Here is a 12613-nt window from a genome sequence, read left to right as displayed (position 1 = left end):
ACCCCAATGATTATTCAATACAGAGCCATGGAACAACTAACGTCCCTTCAAATTCTACATTAGGAATCGTATTTTGTTGGGCTTTGAAATCAAGAAAAGTGAATTACTAAAATCAGATGAGACCTGTATTAAAAGCATTTTGCCAACAGAACAACCTTGGTACACCACTATGGCAAAGCACTAAGCATGTAATCAGCTATATCAGCGAAGGTCTGCTTTGGAATCATACAGAAAAATCATCACTTATTAGCAAAACAAGCAGTATCAGTAAAAGCACAGTTTTTAAAGTAAAATAGCATCTGCTGTAGAGGTTTCTGTTGATGCAGCTTTGTCCAAGGGGGATTCTACACCACTTGAATACCTCCAATTGACCAAGCTATACCAAAATATACTATAGACTTGGTTTGTATTCTGCTCTTAATCTTAGCTTGGTATTTCACTCAAAATATTGTGATCATTTTCTATCCCTACTGAATAACAAAAAACACTCAATTCAACTTGCCAAGTTAGAAAAATATGAATGCCCTTCTTACTATAACATCCAGCTCAAAACGTAGAGCTTGGCAGCATTCTTGAGGCACAGAAAATACTGCTAGACAAAGCAGCAGTACACACTATACCAAAGCACAGTTATGATCAATACGCTGATCAGTATTGGTCACTGATTATACAGGTGGCGAACAGCCTAGGGAGTGTCTGTGACCCTGGGGTGCTTCCAGACAGCCCAGGACTAACAGGCTACCAAACTCCTCACACACAGCAGTGAGACTGGTTATACAAGCCGCTGTACAGCCAGAGAATCTTTGTGCTGCCTCCCTTTGCTTGGGCTGTCTATACATGCATCACTGGAAGTCACCAGCAGAGCGTATGCTCAGAAAGGGCAGATTTTTCTACTGGGGAAAGGGGGGATGCTCAACAGCCCTTCTCCCCCAGCCACGTGAAGCAGCACATACAGTAGCTTACATTAAAAGATATGCAGAAGGCGGGGACAGTGGTAGTGTTCCCTCCTCTAATGCTATGATGACCTCCAATCTTAGAGGTAGCAAAGGTAATAATAATAAATAGCAAAGTCCACCACAGACAGGAGGTTTAGAGAGCTACTGCTCTAGGCATGTGAGTGAGTCACTGGAATTTAGCAAGGGGGTGGAAAACTATACAGGACACTTCTAGGCAAGTAGACAATTGATCAAAGCGTAGAAATTTAGCAACCCAAGAACTCCACAAAGATGCGTACGGGCCCTGGCTGTGAGTCAGCAGCGGAGGAAGCACACTGCAGTGTCACAGCCAGCTATGGACAGCTACATGAAATTAATTCATTCAACTGCTGCTCTGTTCCCCGCAGTCCATTTAGCCGACTTTTGTGCGGAGGTAGGGGAATTTCACCTTTTATATAGATGCATCTGGAAAGACTTTACACACAAATTATTCCCAGTACACAACACATACTCTAAACAGTGCAGCCTGATTAAATGGCACATGATACAGCATCTTAAACTACTCTGCATCACAATCTGCAATCTCAAAGATGGCACAGACCCAACATCGCTTATGAAACTGTAAGACGAAGTTCAATGCAACTATAACAGGCAAAAAGTATCTATCCTCATAAGCCTCCTGTTGCTCAGTGAGCAGAAAACTTTGAAGTGTGACAGACTGTGTCCTTCCTTCTTGCTGATCAGATTTTATATTTAGTATTTATAGAAATTTGCTCCCCATTTACCAGAAATTAAGGGAATAACTTAATTATATAAGTTTTGGTTTACATGGTATCATGGTTTTGTTGTTGTTTGTTGGTTTGGGTTTTCTTAAAAAAAAACACACAAGATTGTTTTATACCTAAAAATGACATAAATGAAAAACTGTCACCTTCCTGTTGCACTCAGGTAGAAGTATGCTTTACATTTCCATTGTCTTTTTCCCTGAAATTATTGTATTCACTAGTAGTCATCACTATGAACACACAAATGTTCAAGGGATAATTGTCTTCTGTATTTCAACAGCAACACTATGCAAAACAAGCCACACATTACTTTAAAGAAAGGCTGCAACCGTCTCATACTGCTGCAAGAGTAAAGAGAGTGTGCTCATGACTCACTGCCCCTGTTCGGTTGCAACTCATCAGTGCCGGCAGCCCTAATCTGCTCCCAGCCATTATGACCAGCAGCTCTGAAATATGGATTAGATCTACACCAAGCACTCCGTGCAGGGAAAGAACTCCTTGAGCCCTTTATTCCCTATGGAGTACCTGTGCAGGAGAATAAATCAGTGATATGAAAGAAAACATAAAATCCTTCCCAGTAAAATTTGCAGATGACACAAAAGATAATAAAATGGTAAATACCAGGGAGTTGTCAGTTCCACAGATTGCATGGCAGTCTGGGCTCACCTGAATAAGATGTGTTTTAACACAGCTGAGCACAAAGCTGTCTATCTCATAACTAAGAGCACAGATTCCAAACAAAGACAATACAATAACCTAGGAAGAAGCATATGGATGATGGTGGATAACCAAATTAATATTAGCCTACAATGTGATACCCTGGCTAGAGCAGCAAAAAAGATCCTTTGACATACAAGGAAGTAAATACAGAGTAGCAATAGGAAAGGATTATAGAAATCACTACTGATGTTGAGACAGAGAATCTTTCCATTTCAAACAGCATATAACAACGTGGTTCTAATTTATATCTGTGATCCCTGATCACTACCACAGGGAACAACTGGTAGACTATACTAGTATTCAAACTAGGAAGACTTCATCAAACAGCTACAAGTGCTCAAATTCTGGAAAACTTGCCCTGCTAGGAATAAGAAACCTGTATCAAAGAGGAGGATAAACAATCACTGGATTACCATCTACAAATATCTAAGCGGCAGGGGGAAGAACTGAGGAGCATCATGAATGTTAAAGGAGGACTTTTCAGCTTCTTAATGCTGTATTTGGTATGTTTCTGCTACATAAAAGTTACAAAACCTCAGACTAAAAATATGGTAACAATAGTAGGTACAGTTCATCTAAAGAAAGCCAGGATTTTCTTTCACCTGAGGTTCTTGTAAGCGGTGTTTTCCTTCTACAAAGGACCAGACATCGCAAGACTGTGTTACTAGCTTCTATTGCTCTTTTAATTCAAAAGATGGTAAAGCGCTGGAACTCTACCTTTCAAAAACATACCTAAAAAGCTCCAGGATAGCTTTGTTACTGCAACTCACGGCACTTGAGTGAGCTTTAGGGCAGGTATTTGGTTGGCTCCTTATATTTGGGGGATAATTATTTCCCCTTCCCTTTCCCTCTTCCCCCAAGTTGTGGAATGATCATATAAACTGTTAGTAAGCCAAATGAACTTGCTATCTTGCTCACTGTTTCCCCAGCAGCGATTTACTGAAAGAGCATGGGAAAAGTGAAAACTTGCTCAATACACAGAGTAGCTCAGTCACAGATAATTTGAATTGATCTCTCCATTTCTGAAACCAGTAACATGACTCAGACAAAAAAAAAAAAAAAAAAAAAAAAACACACACGCTAAGAAAACCACAATAACAAACAATGCAAAAAGAACCCTCGATATCTGAAATGAAAATTAAATGCAAAACCAATTTCTGCAGAATATCAAAAAACCTGTTTTAACAGGGAATTAGCAGACTGTGAATAATATCCTATTGGAAGGACATGGTTAAAGAACCTGAAGACCCAGCTAGTTTAACATGTATAGTGTGCAAGACAGAAAAAGGCAATTGCCTAATTGGTCAATTGACCAATACCAAATTCACTTCAGGATTTAACTCAAAAAAGATATTACAGTTAGATACTGCAAAGCTTAAGTGAATCTTCAAAATTTGTTTTGAACTATAAACTGAATATTATTTTGTAAACCTAAATACGCCCCTTTATTATTCAGTGCAAGGAAATCTTCAGGTAACATGTATGCATCATACCTATTCTCTATTCAGGATACATTCCATTAATCTCAAAGTAAAATTTTAAAGCCAGTGCAACATATAACTGTGTCATAATAGAAATATAAGTATGACAAAATTTCTGTTATTGAAAAATTTTATTTTTTGAGTGCTGTTATCTCAAATGCTCCAATCAGCCATGGATTAGATGATCAACTTAATGCTAACCAGTGATCATTAATCATTTTAAAGTGGCACAGTTAATCTCATTTCTTACCCAGAGAAAGCCCACTCTCATATCTTACGTGTAAGGAGACATTGGTTCACTTTTGGATGTGTGTTAAACTTGGTTAAAGACTATGCTTTTTTTCTTCTTGCAAAAGACATCTAGAACAGCACAGAGAACCAGCAGATGTGCTCAAAGCTACACAAATGAGAGAGCAGATGTAAGCAGCTGTAACAGGGTTAAAGTTTTGCCAGCCTCACACTGGGGCTGTAACAATCAGGTGACTTATATTAAAAGGCCTGTTATATGAGTTAGCAGTGGCTTATCTGCCATTTGCTGATAGAGAATGAATTTGGTTATTAGCTTTCAATATTTTCAAAGAGGACGTCAAATTTATGAAGAGGAGATGCGTAGAATCTTCTTCAAATTCACCTACTGAATTCACATTGCAAGGAGAAAAATCAAGATGTGAAGTAAGATAACACTGCCGCAAAGGAAGTCCACTGTGCAAGAAGATGGGGGCCTTTCCTTCACATTTTACTAGAGTAGATCAAATTAAATGGCAGCTTCTTCAGTATGTTCTCTCTTAGGTTAACCCCTAAATATGGCATACTGAAGTAACTGTTAGAAAAACGCTTGTGTACCCTACAGGATTAGCTTGAATGACAGCCCTGTTGTCCTACATGTTACATAGTTGTCCTACAGCTAAAATAATTCAGTTCAGACTCCTGTGTCTTTTCTTCAGCTATAGGCTATCAGATGAGTCCAGATATATAAACAAAAATCTGAAAAGGCTTACATCTTTCTAAGTCAATTTATGTGCAACACCACAACTAAGAAACAAAAAGATGGAAAAAGATAACGACCTCTTAGCTATTACCAACTTCTCTATGCCACTTAAGTGACTATACTGACCTGAGCCAGCACATACAGCTGCAGAGGAGCCAGCAGGAGATTTTAACCCACTTTGTGAAAGTGGTGAACCTCCATTTGGAGCGATTAGCTCCTCCTCTGCAGGTATTTTTTACTGCTTTGTTCACATTAAGGTGGCAATGACCACTGCAGACCACTTCAGCAACCCTGAGAAATCCTTCATCTTCCCATATCTTTATCTAGTTGAATTCCCTCACTAGAAACTCTGGGAGAGCTATTTGGCACATTAAAAGGTTTATATTCTGATTTGTGTTGTCTAGCAGAGGCATGAGATTTCTTGAGCATACAAAGCAATTCTGGTTTTGTTTTAACCATTTGATAAATAATCAAATCTCAATTTAAACCTTAGAGGCTGACAAAAATGGTTTAGCCTTGTGCCTTATTTTCTCAGTTGTACAAATATTTATGGATTTGAGTCAACATATAATCCAAGGGGAGCTTATTTTGGTCTACTAAGTTCAGATGGTTTGAGCATTTACAGGCTCAGGATGATAATGCATCTATGACCAAGCTACACCTTCCAGGACAAATTTCTCCACTCAGACTGAACTCAATGTGCCTTCTGTTCTGTGCTCATTTCCCTAACTTGTAAAGAAATGAAGGAAAAATAGCTAATAAGACCAGAGCTCTATTTCTGGGATGTAAATGAGCAAGGCATTTTCCTTACATATTTATTCCATGATGTTGATTTCAGAAGAAATACCTTACTGTAGAACTCTCCCCTATTCTCTATACTCCTGAAGGGAGATATGACCTTTAAATCTGCTTAATATGGACAGGAAGAAAGGAGGAAGGGATGATTCTTCCACCTTTGATTTGGAGATAGGACACCACAGCCACTAAACTGAGTATTTCCCCTCATGACCCAGGTGATAGTCTGAAGGGCCACTTTATGAATGGAGTAACTTCCAGGCTGAGAACCCAAAAAAAAAAAAAAAAAAAAAAAAAAAAAAAAAAAAAAAAAAAACACAAAACCTGAGATATCCCCTGCTTGTAGACAGAGACTCCCCTGCAGACAAGCAAAAAAACCCAAACCAACCTATTCTTGACATGCCATTACTCCTAGTAATTAGCAACAAATAAAACCGGAGCATGGGCATGGAGTAGTGCTCCTCTTGGGCTACCTCTGGAGATCATCTACCACAGCTTTGTTCACTGTTTGACACTCCATAAAGGTGAACAAGAGTGCAATCCATAGATGTCTCAGCAAGCAGAAGAAAGGATTTTCAATCTGGGCAAGAGGGAAAAACCTTGGCAGTTTGGTTATAGTGAAGTAGCTAGAACTGAACAAGAACTATTTTTGTTGTCAATTTTGTTTGACATCACAAAAGAGCAGCCTAGACATTCCTAAGTCTGGGGGGACTGGAAAAAAAATGGGGGGAAATATTCAGGGGTTGATCGAGAGCCCTGTAACTGACAGGCCTCTGGTTTTACCTCCATAGCTTGAGCCGTGTCTGTTTCAAAAAACACAACAGTAAAAATCTTTTAAGAATGCTTGCTGTGTTAGTCTCTACTGCCAGTGAACATAGAAACAATTTATAATTATTTTCAAGCTTACTTTAGAGCTTTTTAAAAAGCATATTCACATACTCAGCTACCTAAACCAACATAGACAATTAAGGTGGTGGATGGGGGGAATAACAAAAAGTTCTTTTGCCAACAGCTTTTGAGACTGTGTGTTTCACTCTGTTCAGAGCAGCATATCTAGTGGCAGCTATGAGACTCAATTGCAAGAGGATCATAAGTAGCCTAGAGGGATCTGTATTAAAGTTACTATTTTGCCTATTTTATATATATTAGCTAACGTAATCATTAGTCCAACTCCTCAAGAGCTTATGTTGCAAAAAGCTTTTCACAATTTTTTTTTATAGTACTATAATGTATTTACTAATCTACACCTTTAAGAACTCATACAAACTGATATTTCTAGTACATAGTAACACTAAGGTTTGACTAAAAATGTTACTTCCCCAGATGATTTCTGAAAAGTATTTTTGGAGATGATGATCATGGTCTGATCCTTTCAAATTTTTACATAAAGGATCAGAACATATCGATTTCAACTGCTAAATAGCTTTATACAAATTACCTTTAGTAGGTACATAGTAAAGCATAAATCCAGAGTAGGCTCTCTCCATAATATTTCTTTTAATTTTAAAATGAGTTGGAGAAAAAACAGCCAAGCTCCCAAAGCCACTATCTCGTGTCCTGTCCTACTCTGTACTCTTTATATCTTAAAATTCTTTTAACTCTCAGAATAAGGTACCTGTTTTGTGTCCAGCCCGGAAATTATCCTACAGGAAAAATTAGGGTTGCAGAGCCCTTTCTACTGGCTCACCAGTGGCCTTTTTACATCCATTCTCCCTTCCACAATCTAATCAGGGGAGAGACTGAGCCCGCATAAGAGATGCACATGAACATCTACTGCCAAACACTTATGTCTTGTAATTATGTCTTGTAACAATAAAGTATAAACTTTAAAAGTGGCATGAAAATAACTTGATATTTTTTTTGGTCTTGATTAGTGAGAAATTTCCAGTAACTTGTTGTTATATCATTGGAAATAAGTTACTATGGGAAAAGTACCAAAAATACCCTTTGGGAAGACGACAGAAAGAATGCCTCAGAGAACTTAAATAGCATAGAAAAAGTACCAAGAGAAAATGTCACTAATCAAAAAGCACTTCTGTAGGGAGACCTAGCCATTAGTTTTCAAAAATAATTCACGCTTTTTATAAGGGAGTTGAACTGGGTATAATACTTCAAAATTGACATGTCAGGACTGACAAAACAGGTGTCAAAACCAACACAGTTTCATCACTAGTATGACTTTTAGATTTTGCCGTTTTTTGAAAACTATTTAGCCAATGTGGATTTGCACTTACATACCTACTTGTAAGTGAACATCTACTATTCCATCTTGTAGTCAGCAGAGCTAGTTGGTTTTAATTGTACTGACTATAAATTCTACCAAATTTTAAAAATTAAGATAATCAGCTATGTTGCAGCATTCAGAGTGAAGCCACTGCTGTATTTAACACTCACAACAAACTGTGCCAAGTTTCATTATTTCCACAAAGTTTCAGAATCTTGAAGTTGTTCTAAAAACTGATATAAATAGTGCACAACAAAGCTGCTTCATACATTTAAGCAAATGAATACATATTTACACTTACTGAACTGAAGTTACAAGAGAATTAAAACCACTGAAGTTAAGTTAAATGGCAACATATAAAACCCTGCTAGAGCTGGACCGCTTCAGTTACCCTGGACGCTGCCATTATTTAGACAGATAGAAGTGAAAACCATCAAAAATTCAGGAAGTGCAAAAATTATTTATAAGTCAATGTAAAATAACGAATAAATCATATCTTGTACCAAAAGTAGCCATTCACCAAAAAAAAAAAAAAAAAAAGAAAAAAAAAGAAAATCTAAGCAAGAGGTCAGATTATCATTTTGGCTACCAAGTTACATTGATACTGTAATTATAATGATTAATCTAGATTTCTCTTTTCCTCTCACTTCTGTAAACCAAAATGATACTCTTTATTTACTGAAGTAACAGCTTTTACTGATGTGGCTGTACCTATTACTAAAGGAAAAGGTTCAGGAAAACAGCAGGTCATGGAATAAAGAGAGGGGATGAGATTATATGACCTTATAAGTTATAATGAGTATGACTAACGTCAAAGAAACATTTAGTTGCACTGCAGAGTACAGTTGTTTTTTAGAAGTTACGGACTTTGGGGAAAATGAAATCTGTTATACACAAAAATGATAATGATAACACTGGAATACAAAACAAGAATATAGTTGGAATGTGAAAAGTAAACACTAAGTGACATAAAGCAGTTTCAAAATCCAGCGAGATAACAGAAAATTCATAATTCATTTGCAATATATTAATACAAAATCATCTACAATATACCTGTCAAATATATACTTTTCAATTCTATGTAAAAATAGGTTTTTTAATCCTTACTACGGTAAAACAGAAGCTTCACTGATTGCAAAAGTGACAGAAGTCAAACACATTGCATTTGCCTGCCCACAGCAATAGCACTTTTGTCAGAAGCACCAGTAAAGATCTTGAGTTACACATAAAAGGAGGCTCTGTTAGGGCAACGGACAAAGGCAAATGACTGTAAAGCAAGAGGACTCAACTTCAATTTAACTGTCCTGTAAGGTACATACTAATTAGCTGCAAAGCTATGAAATCCTAGCTAGCATGTTAAATCTGCTACATGACAGTATAATTTGACTTCTTAAAGGATTATGCAAATTACAACTCATCATTCCATTACACAACTGAAAAAAGTGACAGCTAATTTATACATAACACACCTTTCAAATCCCTAAGATGTGAAGCACCTGTGCAATACATTTTGCCTAGATTTTCTACTATATACATTCTTGTTTACTGCACTGTACAGAAGCATACCTAAGATTTAGTAAAGTCTTAGGGTTTTTGTTCACTTTTCAGCACAATCCCAAAGAATTAAACAACATATTTCTGTCCCTGCTGTAGAGGTTTTGCACACAAGTAGAAGTGTACTGTTTCAACACACGTGTAATTTCTGAATAGCGGGAGAGCACGAGCACTAAATGCACGAGCTAGAGGCAAGACTCACACAGATTTCAACATACTTCTGGTAGGTAGATTCACAGTAGATTCCGTCATATCGGTAGATTTTCCTACATTCTGATTGGTTGGGCAGAGGATGCTGGACAGTTATTCTGTAGAGGCATCAAAAACAGATAGACATGACTAGAGGTTCTCTACAGGTAACTGTAATGCAGGACAAATCAGTATGTTGAAATTTATTTTTTTTCTTTTATTTTTAAATTAAACACCTTTCTGATCTCTTTAAATCAACTACCTTGTGCACATAACATCCAGAGTTTCCACTTTTCAAAATTTGCACTGAGAGTAAACTAAACTTCAGTTCTCCACAGGAATGGTATTTTTTTTTTCCCATCAAAAAAAGTGGAAGAGGTAAAGAATTTTATGAACCAAATTGATACTTCACATAGTTTGTGTATATACAATAGTGTTTATAAAATTGATTATTTGTTGTTTACTGTTGCAATCCTTCTTCAGGCAGAACATCCATTTATATCAGCTGGGAGTTTGTCCAGACAAAGACCAAATAACCCTCCAATTTAAAATGTCAACAGCAATTCACACATTTGTACAGAATGAGGATGTTGTGGCATTATGAGGACTGTGATTGAAGGTGCTCAGCACCATCTGAATAATGCCATATGTTCTCAGATCAACTGAAAGAAAATGAAAGTGATTGGCAGCAATCAGGAGGTGCGCAGCATCTTGTAAAATCAGGCCCTAAAAGATTTGTCAATCATTCCAGTATTCACCCCTCCCCAACTCCCTGTTAGCAGAAAATATAATTTGGTTATAAAAATTCAATGTTGTTTTTAAAATATACTTGGGAATTGCACACAAAACAGTACCCACCAATTTTGTTCTTTTTTTTTTTTTTTTTTCCCTCCTCCCTCTTCTCTGGAATAAAAACACATTTTAGATGGTTTTCTATCTTCCACAAATTAATACCTTTTTCCCTTCTAATATAATAGTAGTTCACTAGAGTAAATATAAGTTATTTGAGAAATTTTACACATTTTTAAAATGTAGAATTTTAGGCTGTGATTTTTTTTTTTTAAATAAATATTCTTGTCAATATAGAATTATTTTTTATTGTTAGTATTTTTACAGTATTGCATCTATATAGCTCCAAGCTAGTTTTGTTTTTTAAAAGCACATATTTGTTTCAACGGTAATTTGAGACTAGAGATTTGAGAAAAAAAAAAACAAACGTAGCATTATCCAGCAACAAGCTTTACAAGAAAATAGGAAGTTATCTACTGTGGAAACTGAGGGCCTTCCTCAATAAGACTGCATCTACACAGAGTGGCAAGTGCGCACCATTTCATGTCTTAACAGCCCTGGTCCCTCGCTCATTTAAATTGGAAACCTGGTCTGAGCATGTCTCAGCACTGTTTTCGGCCCATGGGAACCGACATGCAGGAGAGACAAGACAGCTGTGTGATGAAGGCAGGACCAAACACCTACAAATCCTGGGATATTCCTGGATTCACCGGTTAAGGCATCAACAGAGAGATTTGTTGTGATACCCAGGGCCTTTAAGTATGGTCTAAGCACCATACACAGTGTACGAGGAAAGCTAAGTATCTTAAAATGGAATTTGCAACACAAGTGTTATCTGCAGGCAACCATACAGGCTAGTAAAAGAGAAATCCAGAGGAGGAAAGTTTTTTTTCTATGTTATTTGTGCCTGAGACACACAATCATGTCACTTTGGGTCACCCAGAAATGCCTACAAAAAAAATTCAAGCTTCCAGATTCAGTGCTGGAATTCAGTGCCATCACATTGGCTGACCAGGTTCCAACTTGAACTCCTACCCGCCTTTTGGTTGTTTTTTTTTTGTGTTTGGCTTTTTTTTTTTTTTTTCCTTCATTTTTTTTGTTTGTTTTTAGAAGAGATGCCTGGTTTTATACAGCTTTGGCAAAAACACAGGAGAACTAGGCTCTCCATGCCTCTCAGCCAGAGAAGGTTCAAATGTACATCCCCCACAGCTCCAAAGATTACCACTGACTGGTTGAGAACAACTATTTTAGAGGAAGGAACATGTTAACTCCCACTGTTAAAACAATGGTACTATTAAAAAAAAAAAAAAAAAAAAAAAACAACAACGTAATAAATCAGGATTCATTGGATGAAAGAAAGGGAGCCAGTGAGAGCATGTATATTAAGAGTCATTCAGAAATTCATAAGCGGTCCCTGCAAAAACTATCAGAAGCCTTCCCAGATGAGTGCCCTCATCACAAGGCTTCAGTATTATGCTCTTTCTTCCACTAGTTCTCTGACCAAATGAACCTTGAATAGTAATACTGATTATTGCTATTACTTGAGTAGTTAAACAAGTGGAGTAGAATATAGCTCACTCCAGAAAATTGTTATTCTGAAGTAGTTGTGACAATCTTCTGGGAAGTGGAAGATGTGAGTTTGAACACTCTTGTGATGAAATAGGTCCTAAATAAGCATTCCCTGCACCAAGCTAGTGTAGAATGACTGTCAGCTAGCTTTTGTATGTTGGTTTTAGGTTTTACGACAAGGGCAGTCCTTGCTCTTTTTTCAGATGAATGAGAAAAACTGTAACACACCTGAACGTCAGGAAACACTTTTTTACTGCAAGGGTGATAGAGCACTGGAACAGGTTGACCAGAGAAATTATGGAGTCTCCACCCATGGAAATAGTCAAAGCTCACCTGGACAACCCCTTTCAGGTAACTCTACTTCTCCAACACAGGTGGTTTGGATAGGAGATTCCTTCCAGCCTCAACCACTTTGCAGTTCAAGACCAGATCAGAGTTTTGGTCTGTGAATCACAATTCTGCTTTACAACTAGCTGGAATTAGGTGCCACAACCAAAAATGAGGAAGAGATTAGAATATGGTACTTTTATTTTTGGGGGAGTGTAGGAAGTGGAGGTTGTTGGGTTTTTTTGTGTTTTGTTTTT

The 12613-nt window shown here is 37.2% G+C and overlaps 1 protein-coding gene across 8 annotated transcripts in view; it reads right to left on the bottom strand.

Annotated features, from left to right (window-relative positions):
* NPAS3 (neuronal PAS domain protein 3) overlaps positions 1-12613 on the bottom strand; it is a 615710-nt gene that overhangs the window by 520586 nt on the left and 82511 nt on the right. For 5 of the 8 annotated variants that reach the window (XM_042791038.1, XM_042791040.1, XM_042791039.1 and 2 more), the window contains exon 2: positions 9701-9790. The exons of the other annotated variants lie outside the window; for them this stretch is intronic. In XM_042791038.1, coding sequence (XP_042646972.1) covers positions 9701-9790 — 90 coding nt within the window. The remainder of the gene's footprint in view (positions 1-9700; positions 9791-12613) is intronic. 8 annotated transcript variants of the gene reach the window in all.

Source organism: Tyto alba, unplaced genomic scaffold (genome assembly GCF_018691265.1).
Source record: "Tyto alba isolate M040663 unplaced genomic scaffold, T.alba_DEE_v4.0 Super-Scaffold_18, whole genome shotgun sequence".
Lineage (NCBI taxonomy): Eukaryota > Metazoa > Chordata > Aves > Strigiformes > Tytonidae > Tyto > Tyto alba.
The sequence above is the reverse complement of the archived record's forward strand: the minus strand, read 5'-3'. Positions and strand labels throughout refer to the sequence as shown.